We start from the raw sequence: 20,489 nt of genomic DNA, 5'->3' as shown, positions 1-20,489 counted from the left end.
TTATTTTTCATACGTGTTCTTTCTCACATAAGTAAGGCATATTAGTTTTTGCATCGAAGTGAAAATTCTCCCTCTCGGGGAATTTTAGCTCACTTTGCTCAAATTCAATGAATCCACTCTATTTCCTTTCCCATGATGCATCACTCTTTCCCCCACAAACTCCTTATGATGGGAATGGCAGTAAAAAGCCTGAGGCGACTCACTGGGATGCAAGGAGTTGGAAGTGCAAATCCTAAAGACATCTCTTCACGCCCCGCCTCTGTGACACTGTGAACTACAAGAGGGGTAGTACTTCGGTTGCCCGACTACATCCTGAGGCCACATAGGAGAAGACTACAACTCCCAGGATGCGCATCCGCCCCGCCCCACTCCCCCTCCTCCAGCTAGAAAGCGTGTATCATAGAGAAGACGAGGCAACATGGCTCCCGGAGGTGGAAGGAAGAGGTTTCACCCTCTTTGAAGCGGTGAAGAAGAGCAGCGGGAGAGGAGGAAAAAGAGAAGTGACTAGAGCCTGTCATCGCTTTTATCCTCCCAGCCTCTCCTGAGTCCGGTCTGCCTCACCCCTCCTGTCCACCGGTATCCAATCTGTGGTCTCCTCCCCTCCCCGCCCTTGTTTCCTCACCCCTCCCCTCGGGAATCCTTTTCCCGCCCCCTCGCCCCCCGCGGAGTGCGCACGCGCCCGCCCCCAGCTTCGCGCCCAGATCGCCGCCTAGCTTGCTCGCGCAGCCGCTGTCTCATCTCCTCTGCCCACCGACGAAGCATGGGCGTCCAGGGCTTCCAAGAGTTCCTGGAGAAACGCTGTCCTGGGGCCGTGGTGCCGGTGGACCTCCTCAAACTCGCGCGCACTGTCTCGCGCCAGCAGCAACAGCAGCACCTGCACCGCCAGCTGCCACCGACGGCAGCCTTAGCGCCCGGAGCTCCACGCGCCGCCAGGGGCTCTGCTCCTCTGCAACCACCGCTCCCGCCCGCAGCTTTGGGTGCCTATTCCGGGGGCGCGGGCCCGAATCGGCACCATCACCCTGCTCACCACTTCCACCACCACGGCCCGGCACAGCCCGGGCTGCACCCGCCACTGCCGCCGCCGCCCCCTCCGCTGCCCGGGGCTCGAGTGCTGGTAGACGCGGGCTCAGCGCTTCCACGGCTCTATGGCGGTTACCAGACGGATTGGGTGTGTGGTGGCCAGTGGAACGCCATGCTGGGCTACTTGTCAGCGCTGTGCCAGGCTTGTGCCTACCCCGGCGGCGACGGCCTGGAGCTGGTGGTCATGTTCCCCGGGGGCCTGGGCAAGGACCGACTGGCTGAGTGGGGCCGTCGGTGCCAGGCAGAGCGGCAGACAGCGCAACTGATCGTGGGACACGTGGGCAACAAGGGCACCCCTCCACCGCGGGCCTGGTTCCTGCCACCGGCCTGCCTGAGCCACTGCGTGAGGCTAGCACTCATCCGCTTCCGGGTCAAGGTGAGGGAGGGGCCAGATTTTAAATAACACACCCTACACCTATTTCCTCCCAACTAAACACCTAGTCACCCACCCTTTAACCTGCTATCCACCCACTTACCCACTCAATCTGATAATCTAACTGCCTAACTACTGTTGACCATTTTGTCCATTTACCCCCACCCCTTCATACCACCTCTATGGATTCGCTTACGTACCAGACCACATGTCTATCCATGTAATCCCAATAGCTCCATTTATCTTCACTTATCTAATTGGTCTACCTCCAGGTTTTAGCAGAATCTAGTCAGAATTTCTTTTGCAGCCTCACCTTTCTCCAGCTGTCTTTTTCCCTCAAACTGAAATACCTTTTCCTTGCTTTTTCCACTTGACATCTACTCCTATATCTCTTTCCAACCTCACAGCAAATCGTTTGAATAGATGTTAATTCAACACTGCCAGTATTTTCCCCATCTTGACAAGGTGCTGCTTTTTTACCCATCTATCTATTCAACCTTTCTCATTTCTACATACTTCTGTCTCCTGTCTTAGCCTAAATGAACAAACAAAAACCTACTGATTCAGTCACTGTTCAACAAGTGACTGAATATAAGGGGTTTGAAAGACATGCAAGACACCGTTCCTGCCCTTGGAAAATTAGATATGTACACATGGAACATTTATTTAATCGTGTAAGTGTGTACGGCGACAGTGGTTTATCATACAGACAGTAAGTACAGTACCTGTTTGTGTATGTGTGGGGGGAGGATATTTTTGTACTGAGATAGTCTTTCCTGAAGAAGTCAGACCTTGCCTGGCTCTGCAAGGATGGGTTGGATTTCAATGTGGCACAGGTTTGGGAGAAGGGTGCTTTCAGTGAAGGGAAGAAAATGAGCAGAAACAAAAAGGACTACCAAGTGTGTGAGGCCCCATGAGCAGTTAAGTCCAATCTGCATGTGGTTGGGTCACTCACTGCATATGGGGCCTGGGGAACAGCTTGGCAGCATCCCCAGTTCTTGGCACCACTGCTGTTGCTCTGTTGCTTTCCCATACTCTTAGGTTTCAAGTTCCTACGTGTAGGGAATAGTAAGGCTTGAGAATTAAGGAGATGGGCAGGAAGAAGAAAAAAAACAGTACAAGGTTGGGTAGGATGAAATTGCCAAAAAAGAAAGAAAAGAACAACCATGCATGTGCTTATCCCCCAACCAAGGTTTTTGGGGATGTCCTCACAGGACAGGGAATTGTAGGTTTTACACAATAAAGAAGAGGTGCCTGGTGGAGTACTGAGGAAAGAAATTTCAGCTGAGAGACTGAAAGACCTATACAGAGAAGCTTGTAGTAGTTACTGAGCTTGTAGCTAGAGTTCAGTTTATGCTACACTCCTAGTGCACAGCATCAAATCCGTTGCATAGACTGGATTGATTATATCTGTTTGAATTTAAAAATCCAGCTGTAGTCTGGGGATGCGATTCAGTGGTGGAATGCATGTTTACCATGCATAAGGCCCTGGGGTATGATTTCCCAGCACCACACTCATAAAATCCAATCATGACTAACTTAAACATACAAAGAAAAAGAACAATATAAAAAAAACCCACTTGCTTGTCCTCCTAACTGAACATTTTAAAATAGATTCTTCATTCATGGCTTTTCTTCCTACTGCTACCCCCTAGACTTTCAAGACTTTTCTTCATTATTAACCTGGTTGCTGGCAATAGTGACCACACTGATGGATCACTTACTGCATGTGTGCCTTTATTTATTTATTTATTTATTTTTGCAGTGCTGGGAACCTAACCCAGGATCTTGTGCTCTACCACCAAGCTATAACCCAGTACTACATAGTTTCTTTGTAAAAATTATTGTCTCATTGGAGCATCACAATTACCAATGAAGCAATATTATCCCTGTTTTCCAATGAGAAAATTTGGGCATAGGAGTTTAGAAACTTGCCCAAAGTCATCCAGCACTAAGTGGCAGAGCTGGGATTCTGGGATTCATGCCCATGCAGTTTGGCTTCAAAGCTCATGCTCTTAACAGTACTCTGAGCTGAATCTTTCTAAAGTGCCACTGTGATTAGATCATTTCCATAATCGACTACTCTTCCATGGCTCCTGGGTAAAGACAGGTTCAGGTCATTCACTTATTACTTTATTGAGTGCTTGCTGGCTAAGTACTGTGCTAGCTGCTGAGAATTCAGAGGTAATAAGAGCATTCCTGCCCTCAAGGAGATCTGGAGTTGGTAAAAAAGAGACATACTGAAGACAAAATTTCACATACTGTGTGATAATTGCAAATGATGAGAAAAATAAGGCCCCTGTAGAGGCATGCTTTATTTGGGGTGAGTGAGTGAAAGTTGGGGAGGCATCAAAGCTGGGTGCTGAGCTATGAAGTGGGCTAAGGATAGTACAGATAGTGGACAAGGGTGTGGAGACCTAAAATAGCCATTTGTGAACTCTGAATAGGTTTTGATGGGAGGCTGACAGGAAAGATGAAGACTTCGAGTTTATGGTTTCCAGATTTTTTTTTGTTCACGTATTCCAGTCAAAATTTTGAGAAGTGACTGTAAATACATTTTGTCATACTTAACATGAATTCTCATTTTTAAAATCCCAGCAGTAGCTAGGTGTGGTGGTGCACATTTATAGTTCCAGCTACTCTGGAGGTTGAGGTTTGAGGATTGCTTGAACCCAGGAGTTTGAAACCAGCCTGAGCAACTTAGCCAGATCCACGTCTCTTAAAAAAATAATAAAAATTCCAGCAGTTAATAAAAAAAATTAAGATGGTTTGGATAGATAGATGGATATATAATGAATCAAGTGTGGTAAAAATTGGTAGAATGTCAGTGGTGAGTATTTGTATGTTCATTGTAAAATTATTTCAACTTGACCATGTGTTTTAAGATTTTCATAATAAAAATGTTGGTGGGGGGATTCCCAGTAGTTTTCTTCAGTCCTGAGAACCACTGTTTGGGGAATATATAAATCTTATTCTCCATGCTAGATTATAAACAAACTCAGATCTTTTCATATTTTTCATAATGGCTTGTATACTTTGGGTACAGGATTTTTTTTTCCTAAGTATATAGTCAGTGAACCTAAGAGAATGGGTTGTGGGAATGACTTAAAAAGTCTTTAATGTAATGCTTAATATAGTGGATTTAAGACCTGCTCCAGAATTGCATATGTAAATTATTTGTTGATGTTATCAGCTAGTGAAGTGTTCTCTCCTTGTTGTGGTTGGTGACTTGTTGGAGTGAAGAATTTCCTTGATTTTAGCACAGACTTGAAAGGTATTGATTAATAATGGATAACAGTTTGCCTTTTCAGAGGAGTGTTCTGCCATCTTCAAGGGGCAGGTTTTGACTTGGATCATTTACCTGTCTAGGATTTCTTGGACTGTTTCAAAACAAAACTGACTACTTTATCCTTTGCCTCCTTGGTTTTGTTCTTCAGACTAGTCCACAAGATGGGCTTTTATTCTCAGTATCATTTTCACTTGTTACAGAGAATGTAAAGGTGGTAGGATTAAATAATAAATTGCTGGGTTGTATGTTTAGATTTAAACAGTTTAGGATTGCCACAAATAAATTCAGTGTATATTGTTGGGATAAATTTTGCTCTTTGGTTGGTTTCAGTTGTGCATTCTGCAGGTCTTTGTAAATGAAATTTGCTAGTAGCAGGCAAATTCATAAAATGCACAAATTGCTTGACCGATCTCTTCCAAAGGATCTCAGAAGTAGAGGAACCTAAAGCAGTTTTAGATAGTGATTCAGGGATGATGTAATGTGATGAAGGGGATTCTATTTAATAGTTAATTTATATGAGGAAAAAAGATAAGTAGCATATCAAATTTACCATTTCACAGGTATGCTTTTTCCAAATATGACCAAGTAAAGAAAAATGAATTGATTTAAAGAAAAATATTGCAATACTTGGTCATGGCAGTGGTAGTATGTGAATAACTAGACTTTGAGGAGTCTGACCAGGACCTGATGATCATTTTATACTTCGCTTCATCAGAATATAGTAAAACAATGACTGATGTGCTTCCTCATTGTTTATTTATACACTCATAGACAACCTGAAAAGTCAGTGACTCATCTAGATGCTCTTGTGTTTGGAAAAATGATCATAATAGTAATTGCTGCTACTTGAGTACCAAGTGGTGTATAAAGTACTTTTTAAATATCTTATTTAATCCTTACAAGCTTATTAGCTACATGGTATATTTCTCCCTTTTACAATTAAATAACCAAGGTACAAAGAGATAAATAAGGACTAGCTCAGTGGTAGAGTGAGGCCCTGGATACTATTTCCACCAGAAGTTTTTGGTGCTTGAGATTGAATCCAGGGCCTCATGGATTCAATCTCATTGAACATATTGTTCATTGAACATATTGTTCAATCTGATAGAACATATTGTTCTATCACTGAACAATACCCCTAGCCCCAATAATTTTTCTTTGGTGTGGGCGCTGGTAAGTGGTGGATAAAAATTCTTATTTGAGGTCTCTCTTGCTCAAAATCTCTTTCCAGAATCCCATGACACTCTTTCTTTCTTTTTGTGCATTTTTGTGTAAGATGGTATAATTTTATTGTCTAATTGCATCGATGCATGAAGAAAAACAGTTAAGCTGATTTATTGAGCACTTAGTTTGTGCCAACATTGTTAAATATACAATACTGCCAATACAGAGCAAATGTGTAAGCTAATTGCCAAATGAGTGAGTTACACAGTGATGTTAGGGGAATTCAAAAGTAGAACTCCCTTTTCTGCATTTTCAGTCTCTGATTTCATTCACATGCAGGATGCACAGACGATGATGATGATTAGTGGTGGTGGTGGTGGTACTGGAAATTGAACTCAGGGCTTTGTGCATGTTAGGCAAGTGCTCTATCGCTGAGCTACACCCCCAGTCCCATGCACACAAAATGTCTTTAGCAGACAAAATGTTCCTCTTTGTAATTCCTTCAAGTAATTTTCCTTATCTCTTTTCTTCCCTTTTTACCATTGTTCTTGAAAATGAAAAGTGAATTATCATTCCCTAGCCTATTGTTACTTTATATCTGACTTTACCACTCTGAGCTGCCACATCCATTTCTATTCTTATATTTCTTCGCCCTCTTTGAGCCATTCTATCCTTGAACTACCTCCCTTGCATTCCAAAAAGTTACTTGTTTATTTATTTATTATCATTATTAAATTTTTGAGATAGGGCCTTGCTATGTTACCCTGGCTGACCCTGAACTCGTGGAATCAAGCAATCAATCCTCCTGCCTGAGTCTCCAGACTCAGGGAGTATCAGCATATGCCACTATGCCTTGTAGTCCTACTCACTTTTTAAAAATTCTTTTTAGTTATACAAGACAGTAAAATGCATTTTGATAAAATTATATGAGCATGAAATATATCTTATTCTAATTAGGACCCATTCTTTTGGATCAACACAATGGTGAGGTTCACTGTAATATTGTCATATATGTACATAGGAAAGTTAAGTCAGGTTCATTCCGCTGTCTTTACTTTTGCTATCCCCCTCCCTTCCCTTCATTCCCCCTTATCTAGTCTACTGAACTTCTGTCCCCCGCCCCCTTTTGTAGGTTGTCTTACACATATCAGAGAAAGCATTTGACCTTTTGTGGTGGTGGTGTTTTTTTTTTTACTTATTTCACTTTGCATGATATTCTCCAGATCCATCCATTTACTGGCAAATGTCATAAAGTCATTTTTAATGACAGAGTAATACTCACTTCTGATTCTTCATGTGAATCTCTAGTTCTTTCTTCTCCTTTCCTTTCTCCTATTCCAGCATCCTTAAATGTTGGTATTTCCAAGGCTTCTGTCCTAGTCACACTCTTCTGCATTGGTTTCCTGAGCAATCTTATGCATTACTATAGCTTTAAGTTTTAAATATATTCTGATGATTTCTATGATTCTTCCTCTAACCTTTCTCATGAATTTTATTTATTTATGTATATTTGTATGTATGTATGTTGGTACTAGGGATTGAATCCAGGGGCACTTAACCACTGTGCCACATCCTCAGCCATTTTTATTTTTATTTTTGAGAGGAAAGTCTTGCTTAGTTTCCTAAGGCCTTGCTAAGTTGTAGGGGCTGACTTTGAATTTGCAGTCCTCCTGCCTCAGCCTCCTGAGTCACTGGGATTACAGGGGTTTGCCACCATGCCTGGCTTCTCATGAACATTTATTCTGTCTTTTCATCTCTCTCCTTGATGTCTTATAGGTCACTTAAACTTAAAATAATCCAAGATGGAACTCATTATCTTTCCCCCAAAACTTGTTCTACTTTTGGTATTTTCTTTTTCTGTGAGTGAAATCTTTCATCCTTTCAAGTCAGAAACCACCCATGGTTCTTCACTCTCCTATCATATCCCATGTCTACTTCATCCTTTCAGTTCTTCCTCAAAAATGTCTTGAGTTCAGCAACATGTGTCTGCTTCTACCTCCATTACCTTAAGTGAAGCCATCAAAATTTCTTATCTTTCCAAGCCAGCTTTGCCACTTAAAGTGAATGACACTTTACTTTGTGCTTCCAGAGTACTCTCTTCTTAATCTCTCTCATAGTTTTCTCTTATAGTATTTTAATGTCACATTATAATTCTCCTTTAAATGAATTCCTAGAGGACAGGAATTTGCTCTAGAATTTTGTTACATATTTATAATGATTGTTGAGAGAAAAAGACTAAGAAAGATCAGTTGATAGAATGACTGTAGAGAACTTTAAAGGACAGATGAGGAACAATTTAGAACAATTTAACAATTGTTAAATTTATAAAACCGGTGTTTTATAATGTTATATGTTAATCACATATAAATGAATTCAGATTGCAAATTGAATTGCCAAACTCCTGTGATTCAGAAGTGAGTTTGTATTGCTTAGCAATGCATATATAGAATATATAATACCCCTTTAGTGGTAGTAATAATAACTATGATATGTGCTAGGTCTGTTGTATATTCACCAGGTCATTTAATCCTCACAGCTACTCTTTGGGGTAGGTATTAATCTCCATTTTTATAACTAACATAAAAAATGACCTCAGTTTAGTTTCTGACCCAAGTTTGAACTGCCTGAACTTAGTTGGACCAAGATTGGAATCTAAAAAATTTAATACCCAAATCCTTCCTGTTTAATGTGTCTCAGAAGAGTACAGTTACAATTGTATTAGTGCACATGTATTATACAGAATAATGGATTTATTCTCATGTATCTGAACATGTATATAACATGCTTTGATCAATTCCACCCTCCTTACCCCCCCATAGTTACACTTTTTATGGTTGTATTTCCTTTTTCCAGAATAACTTTTCTTATAATTAGTTTGTGTAACATAATGGAAAAAATCTTGGAGTGAGACTGCCTAGGTTTAAATCCCTGTTCTTTCCCCTACTCGGTAAGTGACCTTGGGCAAATTAACTTCTCTATGCTTCAGTTTCTTCATCTGGAAGATGAGGATGGTAATGCCTATATCACAGACTTTTTCTTGTGATAAATAAGTGATTTAATTTAAGTAAAGGGCTAGAACCTTACATTGCACATAATAAATGCCAGCTGCTACTACTTTGCCCAAATGTCTTATGTGCCTATTGGATTGGACATTAATTATCTCACTCTTATGCTTTAACTTTAGCATGGCATGGAGCATTCTTGGTGATCTGCCTACCATTCTGTAGCCTCATTTCACCCCATTTTTCTTACCAGGATGATAAATGCTTTTCAGTTCAGTTAACATTTTTTGAGCAATTACGCTGTGCCAAACATGTTGTGCTAAGTACTATGAGCAATGAAATTCATTTATTCAACCAATATTTATTTGGTTCTTACTATATGCTGGGCAGAGTTCAAGATTATGAGATTGCAGTAGTCAATAAAACAGATTTCTGACTTTGTGAAGCTTAAATTCTAATGAAGACAGACAATAAGATTAGACAACAAAATAGACTCTACTGTCATGTATAACTGAAAAGAATTTAAAAAAGTAAATAAAACAGATTAGACAAAATACAGTATTTTAGGTAGTATAGTAAGTGCTTGGAGAAAAATTAAGTAGAGAAGTGAGATAAGGACTGTTAAAGTTAGGGGTAGAAAGCATGGTAACATGTTCTTCCGGGAGTTTATAATCTAATAGAAGAGGCAAGTAAGAAAATATAGTATGATCCCCTGGGATCATTTTCTAGCCCTTGTCGTAGATTCAGGGACATAACCAGTAGAAATGACAGAATTAGAATTTACATGCCAGACACCAAAACCCTTGCCCTTTCATCTCTACACATAGGAAATTAGAAATATTGTGTCAAAGTTGGTAAACTTGCAACCCATAGCTCATATGTGGGCCATTCATATATTTTTGCATTGGTCCACACATTTTTGTTTGGTTGGTTTTCTAGAGAACATCGTTATTATCTTTCATCAATAGTGTTCATGAGAATTTGAAGTCAAATAATGTGTTTGGGTGAATATTAAGGTATCATCTAATTGAATGAATTTCATTTCCTGCATTGCATTATATGTTATTTCCATTGCATTGTATGAACTCATTTCTTTTTTAGCAAATTTGAATTTGTTGAAAACTTATAGATATTGTGAAATATTGCAGAAAAGTCTGACTTTTCAAATATTCTTGAAATACCAGATACTCTGGCCATACCAGCTGTCCCTTTTTGTTCAGCCACAAGGTCTTTGTTCATCAGCATCTCCACCATTGCATGGCATCTCCCTGACACAGTGACCAAGTGCCATTTTTCATTTATAATGGACATTTCCTGCAGTGGTTTCCAGAGATTCACCTGAATTCTCAGATTTTTGTAATCCCTTCCCACCCCATGTGTGGGTTGGACCTAGTGACTTGCTCCTCAGAAGAAGACTGCAACAAAAGCAATGATATGTCACTTAAACGATTAGGTTATAAACTACTGTGACTTCCATTTTGTTTGTGCTTTCTTGATCTCTTTCTCACTTTTGCTTTCTGGCTCTTCTTGCTTGATCACTTTGATGAAGCAAGCTGCCATATTGTGAACTGCCCTATGTAGAGGCCCATATGACAAGAAACTGAGGGCAGCCTCTGAACAACAGCCAGTGAGGAACTGGGGCCCTTAGTTCAACAACCTGCAAAAAACAGACTCATGCCAACAGTCACATGAGAGAGTGAGCTTGGAAATGAATCCTTCCTATTCAAGCCTTGAGATGACTGTAGTCCTAGCTGAATACTTTGCAGCCTATGAGACACCCTGAATTAGAGGGCCCAACTAAGCCATGCCCACAGAGACTATAAGATAATAAATGTTGTTTTAACCCACTAAGTTTTTGGGTTAATTTGTTATACAGAAATAGACAACTAAAATATTATCAATTGCTGTGATTGTATATTTTTTACATATATATTTTTAGTAGATGGACACAATACCTTTATTTTATTTATTTTTACATGGTGCTGAAGATTGAGCCCAGTTCCTCACATGTGCTAAGCAAGTGCTCTACCACTGAGATACAACCCCAATCCTGTGCCTGTACTTTTTTTGTTTGCAGTGCTGGGGCTTGAACCCAGGGCCTTGTACTTGCAAGGCAAGTACTCTACCAACTGAGCTATATCGTCAGCCTGCTTGTACATTTTGTTTTTCACATAAGGGAGTTTATTAAGCAAAGTGTCTCCCTGCAGGGTAAGAGAGAAAATGAGAGGAAAAGAAAGGGAATGAGAAAGGGCACATGCTAGAGAGAGTGGAAAAGTGAGGAGGATAGAGAAAGTGAGTAGGAGAGAGAGAAGCATGAGAAAGATGGCAGGGTAGCTACCGTGAAGCGGTTGAATTCCACCGGGCTAACAGGGGACCAATAACAGAGAAGGATACTTGCAAGTTGACTGTTGAACCAATAGCTATCTAGGATGTTCACAGACTGACAATAGTTGGGAGGCGGGGAAATGGCTGCAACCGAAAGGGTGGGGAGAGTGCTTTGTACATTATATTCCCCTATTTCTGTTTTTATAAGAAAATCGTTTGTTCTCCAGTTCTTTCCAAAGCCGCCTCTCCCTTTCCTGCCTAAGTGACCAGGACTGGTTTTGCAGGTGAGATGTAAAAAGTCCATTCTCCTTCCAGACCTCCAAAGGCAGATGGTTTTCATGGCTTCATTTCCTCGATTTGACTGATCCCCTATTTCTACACTAACTGCCTGTCCCCAATTCTGGCTTCATTCACCCCTCTAATTTTAGGAACTCCTTCACTGCTGTAGGGAAAGGGGGTGATGACCGATCTGGCTTCTTCGAGCTGGAAGGGGGCAGTGTGGGTCAAGCAGTTTGGAGTTCCTTTTTTAGAAATCAGGTTAAGCAAGGGGTCCATGCTAGAAGTCTGGTTGGGGAAGAGCAGGTCATAAAGGCATCTGGGGATGGGTGCTTCAATCTGAAGTCCGGTGATGAATGCAGAGCAGAGTGTCCAGGTGAATGGAAGGTGGGACCGTGTCTGGGGCTCACTGGGGCATCAAATGGGGTTCCACTCGCTTAAGAGACAGTGGAAGAACCCATCCCAAGTTGCCGCACCAATGTAAGGAATCCCACGGAAACCATGCTGGACACGGGAAATCACATAAGGGAGTTTATTAAGCAAAGTGTCTCCCTGCAAGGTAAGAGAGAAAATGAGAGGAAAAAAAAGGGAACGATAAAGGGCACGTGCTAGAGAGAGTGGAAAAGCAGAGGAGAAAGAAAGTAAGTGAGTAGGAGAGAGAGAAGCAAGAGAAAAGATCCACTTGTACATTTTTTAATGGCCATTTTGAGAAACCACATCTATGCAAAGTGAAAAAGATTATGCAAGAAGTTCACTTATTTGCTACAGGAGCAAGCCTATTTCTTTGTAGAATTGATGAATTTTCCCATGTCTCTAAAGACCATGTCTGTTCAAAGACCACAGTTCAAAATACCATTTAAAAATAAATAAATCATTGTAAGAAATATGACCAGTATACAAAAATGATGAGTGCCGAAATGAAGACAACTTTAAAAACAGGGAATTTCAATGGTCTGTGGTTTTGAATACATACAGAATAAGTGATGCTGCCATGAAATGCAATTGTGTGTTAAATGAAAAGATTGCCAGGACTTGGAAACCTTTTGTAGGTGGTAGTTTTTTGAGGGATATCAAGTACAGCAGAAATTACATCATAAGCATTTATAAAGATAGGAAACACTTTGCTCAGGATGTTAAAGATGGGTAACTGAACATTTGGGGGACAAATTGGGTTGTGAAGTTTTAGATAGCAGTTGCTTACAGCAGATATAAATACCACCCACACAGCTGTACACAGCTATTTGCCTAACCAGTAGTTCTCAAAATGTGGTCTCTGACCAACAGCACTATACCACCTGAAAGCTTGTTAGAAATGCAAATTCTTAGCTTCTGAAATTGAGGGCAGACTCTTTCCAACAACCAATGAGAAACTGAGGCTCTTAGTACCCACAAGGAAATGAATCCTGCTGGCAGCCAAGTGAGTGGACTTGGAAATGGATCCTTCTGCAGTCAGACCTTGTGATGACTAGGTCCCTGGTTAACAACTGTGATTACATTCTTTGAGAGATCCTGTCATATCTACTGAATCAGAAACCTGGGGAGAGGCTCATGTTTTTATCAAGGTCTTCAGCGGATTCTTAAAAGTTTGAGAACCAGTGCATGTAGGTATAATTCGAATTTCAATGTAATCTAACTCTTCTGGACTTGTAGCCTGTCACAGGTACATCTTCAAATACCAGAATTTTCTGTGTTGAGAAAAGTGCTGGGAATTGAATCCACATCTCTGCACATGCTAGGCAAGTGCTCAACTACTAAGCTACACCCCCAGTCAAGTCTTGAAGTTTTTAGTATTGATTGATGAAAATTAGTAAATATGACTATAGCTTGTCCTTCTGGCAGTATTACTGTTGGACTTGGAACTTTTTTTTTAAAGCTGAGACACTTTCCAATGACAAACATACCCTTTTTTTTCTCCTTAGAATTCACTTTATACTAAAAATTTCAAGATGAATCAGGTCAGGAATTAGTAATTAACATTGATTTTATGAATTAATAGGTGCATGTTGTGGAAATCTGCCCTATTATATGGAGGTTGATTGGCCTAGTTGGGGCACATTACTCAAGATATTATAAAGAAAAACTTACTTATTTGGCATTCAGAGAGCATTCAGCATACCCATATGGATTGAAATAATATATTTGACTTGTTTGGTTGACTTTACAACTCATCTGGACATTTTGAAATTAAAGCTGGGTTGTTCAAAAATACCTTCCTAAATGTATGGTTGTGTTTGTTCATTCCTAGCAAAATTATGCCTTTGGGAAACTCATTTGGCAAGAGATAAACTGGCTGACTTTACTGAAGTTGGTTTCCAAGAAATGAAAGTGGTGGCCTGAATTACATTCCCACAATTGTGGAGTTGTCTGTTGAATTCCAGAAAAGGCTCTCTGACTGACATGTTTTATGAAAATGAAGAAATATTGTTCAGCCTTTCTCAGTGTTCATGGTGTGAAAGACTACTATGAAGAAATTGAATTGTCATGCTTATGGTACTGAAAAAGAAGAATGATGTCATCGAAATACCAGAATTCTACAGTTATTTTGGGAGAATTTACCCTAAATATAAAACACTGTGCAAGTGAATTTTTGTGGCACATGTCTCTAATCCCAGCTACTTAGGAGGCTGAGGCAGGAGGATTGTAAATCTGAGACCAGCCTGGAAAATTTAGTGAGACCCTGTTTCAAAATAAAATTTTAAAAGGACTGGAATCTGGTGGGCAAGGTGGCATATAATTGTAATCCCTGTGCCATAGCAGGGATGGTTTGATTCAGGAGGATCATAAGTACAAGGCCAGCCTTGGAAACTTGGCAAGATCCTGTTCAAAAAACAAAAGGGCTGGGGATATACCTCAGTGGTAGGCCACCCCTGAGTTCAATCCCAGTACCACAAAAAAGGGGTGGGGTGGTAATGTAATTCAGTGGTAATATGTGCAAGGTCCTGGGTTTGATTTGTAGTACCACCAAAATGAGAAAATAAACTATGGAAACATCTTTCTAAATAACTGTTTTCCATTATGAAATAACCAACTTGATCACTCCCAGTTAAAGGACTCAAGACTAAATTCTGTACTGCACATTGTAACAAAAATATATGACCTCTTAGGAAAATGGGCATCAAGCCTCTGGTTCTAAGACAGAAGAAAATAAACTACAAAAATATGTAATGATCAAAATTGTCTGTTTTTTAACTTTTATTTTAAATTTAAAATGAAAATCTCAATATCTTGCATGTATATACTATTAACACCCACAGCATGGTTTAGTTAAAAAAAAAATCTGGAAGTTGATTTTTTTTCTTAGCCTCTTATAAGCATTTTCAACCCCTATTTCAAGGGCTCTTAGGAATTTTTCACCATAATTGTCTTCTCTGCAGTTCTTATCTTCCTTTGTGGGGTAACCCAGAAATTTTCTTGGACTCTTGTTCTCTTGTTATTCCTAAAGATACCTTCCTTCAAGCCTTCTGACTTTTCAATCCTGATGGTTTACTTTGGGCAGAACAGTTGTTTAGTCTGATACCTACTGGTCTCAAATGATTTTCAGGACCTCCAGACATACCATAGGCTTTATCTTTCCAGAATAGGCTATAATTTATTTCATAATTTTTCAGAGTTTATGTGCCAGGCATTTTATAAATAATCTCTAATATAAATATTTTAAACATAATTTCTGAGTCTTACAATCAGGCTTTGGATTCTATCCTTGTTACAAATGAAGAAGCTAAGTAACTTCCCTATGACTTATTTCTACAAATTCAATTTGAGCATTTGTCCATTGAATTCTCCTGCTGTATTTACTAATTACAAAAGTTACTGTCAAAGTACAGTTTCCAGCCCAAGGAGGGGTCACAACAGGTTTTTTTAAAAAAATCTTTGTTTTTCTTTGGATTCTTACACATGACACCTACAGAAACATGCTGGCTCCTGGCAGACTAAGAGTAATTAATGGTACTGAAATTGGATGCCCACAAATTATAATTACCATCTTAATGGTGTGTACTCAGCACTTGGTCAGTATCAATATTTTTTGTGTGGGGGGGAGTACCAGGAATTGAACTCAGGGGCACTTAACCACTGAGCAACATCCCTAGTCCTATTTTGTATTTTATTTAGAGACAGGGTCTCACTGAGCTGCTTAGCCCTTTGCTTTTGCTGAGGCTGGCTTTGAACTCAGGATCCTCCTGCCTCAGCCTCCAGAGCCACTGAGATTAAAGGCATGTGCCACCTTGCCCAGCTACTTGATCAGTATTTTATCTCCAGCCTTATTGCTGTATTTTATGGTCAAGGCTCTACTATGTATGTGCATGTAGATAATTGAAATTCTTACAATTGGGAGGGAAGGGCACTGTATCAATATTGCCTTGAATTGGCTATAGTTTTTAATTGCTGCTGTTCTTTTTATAACTATTCTTTAGCTTTGTAATTATCAATTTAGTCTCTTAATGGTTGATTTTTTTTATCTCCACAGTGTCTAGTAATGCATACTTACATCAACAGTAGTTTGAGTCTGTCTGAAGTGTTTAGACTTCAAGGCTTATAGGCCTTGCAGTTGAAATGTAAGTCATCCATATTTCTATTGCTAAAGCATATTTACACATAATTTCCCCTCCACAAATCTTATGATGGTCTGATTCCTTGTCATCTCTGATTTCCTTTGCTTTGGGATTGAGAGCAGGTGGAGAAGGAGGACCATAGATCCCTCCCTGAGTCAGACACCAGTTTGGAATAGTTAGCATGGTAGATAGTTGGAAGCATTATATTCCAATTGGATATGAGACAAACTGAAAGAAGTATTGCCTTTGTTTGGAGTAACTTTATTTTTTTTATTTTTTTTAGTTGTCAGTGGACCTTTATTTATTTATATGTGGTGCTGAGAATCAAACCCAGTACCTCACGCATGCTAAGCAAGTGCTCTAACACTGATCTACAATCCCAGCCCCTGAAGTTAATTTAAACAAGCATTTATTAAGTTGTTTCTATATTTCAGGAAGGGAGCTAACATAATTTTGCCACTGAGGGTCCACCAGTTATTCTTTAGTGACTTTTTATGCCCATATTTGTTATTATTTTATGCCCATATTTACTGTATATTTGTGAATTGATCTGAGATTAGTGTATGCACAATTTTGTAGTTGTCTTTGAGAAACAAAACATAATAAACTTCAAAATACAACAGTATTTTGAAGTTGAGCCTCACTGGGTTCAAATCCAAGTTCTGCCATGTTGCTAGCTGTGTGATTTTGGTTAAGTTATTCAAATTTTCCAGGCTAAAGTTTTCTCTGTTAAAAAAATGCAAGAGGAGCAGGATTAATGATATAATACCTATTTTATGTGATTAGGTGGATAAGTGAGATATTTCTTTAATTGCTTAGCCCAGCGTCTGTCTTGGGACATCAATCATTATAGCTTCAGCTCCACGAGAGCAGGATTTTGTGTCTCGTTCACAATTGTATCCCCACACCTAGATAAGTACCTGGTATAGTTAATATAGGTTGAAAGTTGAACCAGTTCATTGATTGCCTGCTTTTTGGAAGTGTTCTATGTACCAGAGATACAGCAATGAGAAAAAAAATTTTAAATTCCAGCCTTGGGCTGGGGGAGTGTTTCAGTAGTAGAATGCTTGACTAACATGTGCAAGTCCACGGGTTCTTTCCCCAGCACTGAAGAAAGAAATCCAGCCTTCTTGAAACTTACAATCTAGTGGTTAATAGTCTTGTTTTTATGGCGAATATGCTTTTTTGTGGGTGGTACTAGGGATTGAACCCAGGCTTCTCTACCACTGAGCTACATTCAGCTCTTTTACTTTTAAAATTCTTTTTAGTTATACATAACATTAGGATTCATTTTGACATAATTATAAAAAGGTGGAATATAAATTACTCTAATTCAGTCCCCAGTCTTCCCCTTTCTCTCCCCACTTCCTCCCCCTGTTCCCTTCCCTCTACTCTTCTAATCTTTCAACTGTTTACTTATAGTTTTAATTAGTACCTTGTGGATACACATAATGGTGAGGTTCACTATGGTATATTCATATATGTACATAGAAGAGTTAGGTGAAATTCATTCCACTGTTCTTCCATTATCCTGTCCATCCTCACCTTCCCCAATACCCTCTTCTAATCCACTGATCTTTCTTTATATTTTGATGGAATTCTTCCACCCTAATTTTTTTTTTATTTTGAGACATGGTCTTGCTAAATTGTTGATGCTGGTCTGAGCCTGAGCCTCTCGAGTTGCTGGCGTTACAGGTGTGTGCCACTGCATTTGGCTAGCAAATATTCTTTAAATAAAACATTTCGAAAAGATGTACCCCATTTGTGTACAATGAATCAAAATTCAGTCTGTAAAAATAAAAAAATACTAAAAAATGAATTAAACCCAAAGAATAAAAAAAAGAAAGTTAACTCCAGAAATAAGGTCTGAGAATTATAGCGACACCAAGATATCTCAATGAATGGACAAATCATTCCCCAAATATAATGGTCTAAATAGTTTTAAAAATTTCTGAAAGCCAAAATATATAAAATGGAGGATATGAGATTAGATTGAAGAGGAAGTAGGAACACTGATCCTCCCCAGTTATTTTGCCCTGTATCCACCTGCTGAAATCGGGGTTTGGGGAAGCACAATTTTTTTTTTATTATATTTCTGGTACCTGCAATTGAACCTGGGGGAAGTTAACCACTGAGTCATGTCCCAGCCCTTTTTTGTTTTACTTTTGAGTCAGGGTCTCACTGAATTGCTTAGGGCCTCACTAAGTTGCTGAAACTGGCTTGAGATCCTCCTGTCTCAGTTTCCCAAGCCTGTGGGATTACAGGCCTCTGTCATCATTGCACCCTGCTGGGGAAGCACAGTTAAGCCACTGCTTTAGACTACTTATGGTTGGAAATGAGACATCAACCTTTTCTTAGTCATCTTTCCCTGAGTTTAATAAATGTTGCTTCTTCTAAAAAGCATTACCCCTCTAACCCTCTGACTGGTAAGGTGTCTTTCCTCTGTTCCCCATGGCAACCTGTACTCATAATTTCTCACATGCTTTTTAAATGTCCTACTTTGTGCTGTCTGCATCCTGGCACTTAATATGTCCTCAATTCATATTGAATGGTGAAGCAGCAATTAAAAACTTTTAACAGTTGTTCAGAATCTCACCAGTTGCTTTCTTTAAAACTCAAGTATATTTCTTTTCTGATTAGTTTGAATATTTTATGGCTTAATCTTCCTAAACCATTTCCTAGAGAATTGCAAGGTTAACAACTAAACTGGACCAATATGGCCAGGCACTGGAAAATCTGCTTATAGGTGGTGGGACTCATCATAAATGTATAAAATGGACCCAGGGTGATTGCTATTCTGAGGGTTATTGTAGCTAGAAGTTTATCTCTTTAGGCCTTGGTCAACATTTAATTGTCACATTCCAGTCTAGATTGTATTTTACTAGAAATAAGTTGCCATGTTGTGTGATGTGACTAAAGAGCTACTTCTTAAATTTGCCTCATCATGAAAATCATCTCAGATTCTTACTAAAAATAGATTCCCAGCCTGACCCTAAGACCTACTAAATCAGTCTCTTCATGGGAGGTGCCTAGAATGGCAATTATCTCCTAGAAATAAAAGGACTATTGCGTAGCCAGGTGTGCTGTAATTCCAGCAACTCTTGAGACTGAGGCAGGAGTATCGCAAGTCTGAGGGCAGTTTGGGCAATTTAGCAAGTATCTATTTAAAATAAAAAGGGCTGAGGATGTAGCTCAGTGTAAAGCGACCCTGGTACTGAAAACAAGCAAAGGACTAATACTTTTCACTATATACTCTCCTGTATTTGATTTTCCCCCTTTATGTGTTCTGCTTTTATTCAACCATAATATATATATTTTTGGTGCTGGGGATGGAAGCCAGGGCCTTGTACATGCAAGACAAGTTCTCTATCACTGAGTCACAACCCCCAGTTTTTGAATGTCAATTCATGATACAAAACTTGAAAAGATATAGAATGATATATGGTTAAAAAAAAGTATCTTCCATCACTGTCCTGAGCCACTAGATTCTCTTTCCTAGAGGTGATCAAAATATTATCAGTTTATTGTATATTCTTTCCAGAGATATTATACATATAAAAGCAAATGCATTTAATGATATATAAGAATATGTATTATTCATATTACACATATTACACAAAATGTACACCTTTTCAGAAGACACAAGCAGTTCTATACTATATAAAATGTTCTGTACTTTTTTTGGTGTTGGAAATTCAGCTCTTTTAACATTTAATATATCTTGGTAATTCTTCCACATATATGTACAGAGTTTTGTTATTTTTATGATTCTGCACTATTCTATTGTATGCATATTTTATAATTTAGTTAGTCCCCTTATTGATGTGCATTTAATTAGGTTGTTTTCAGTCATTAGCTATTATAAATAATGTTGCAATGAATATTTTGTATACTTGAAAAGTAGTTGTTCAAACATAAGCATTTGCATTATTGTTCCAAGTGCTTTATGTACCTAAAAGATAAATCCCTGAAGGAAGAATTGCTGGATCAAAACATATGTGTTTTTATAATTTTGGAAGATTTTGCCAAATTGCTCTTCCTAGATGTTGTACCATTTATACCCCTACCAACAGTGTTTATGTATGCCTGTTTCCCTCATCATTATGTCATTTGCAACCAGGTGTACACACCTGTAATCCCAGCTACTTAGGAGACTGAGGTAGTCCTCCCATGTTCCTCACACAAATTCGAAGCCAGCCTGGACAACTTAATGAGACCCTGTCTCCAATTTTAAAAAACAGAAAGGGCTGGAATGTAGTTCAATGGTAGAGCGCCCCTGAGTTCAGTTCCTGGTACCACAAAAAAGAAAAACCAAACAATTATTTGCTACTCTTATATGTTTCAGAATTTTAATTTCCATGTCTCTTATCACCAGTGAGTTTGATCATTTTTATATACTTAGGATCTACTTTTGTTCCCTTTTTTGTGAA

General features: G+C 39.2%; 1 protein-coding gene across 4 annotated transcripts in view; it reads left to right on the top strand.

Moving 5' to 3' along the window:
- Window positions 1-417: 417 nt before the first annotated feature.
- Window positions 418-20,489, top strand: part of Fam120c (family with sequence similarity 120C) — a 109,038-nt gene continuing 88,966 nt past the window's right edge. For 3 of the 4 annotated variants that reach the window (XM_047535507.1, XM_047535506.1, XM_047535508.1), the window contains exon 1: window positions 418-1,456. In XM_047535507.1, the coding sequence (XP_047391463.1) occupies window positions 761-1,456 (696 nt within the window). In that variant the 5' untranslated portion in view covers window positions 418-760. Of the gene's footprint in view, window positions 1,457-13,754; window positions 14,374-20,489 lie in introns of those variants that run through there. The other variant, XM_047535510.1, reaches the window with a different exon arrangement.

Source organism: Sciurus carolinensis, chromosome X, assembly GCF_902686445.1.
Source record: "Sciurus carolinensis chromosome X, mSciCar1.2, whole genome shotgun sequence".
NCBI lineage: Eukaryota > Metazoa > Chordata > Mammalia > Rodentia > Sciuridae > Sciurus > Sciurus carolinensis.
The sequence above is the reverse complement of the archived record's forward strand: the minus strand, read 5'-3'. Positions and strand labels throughout refer to the sequence as shown.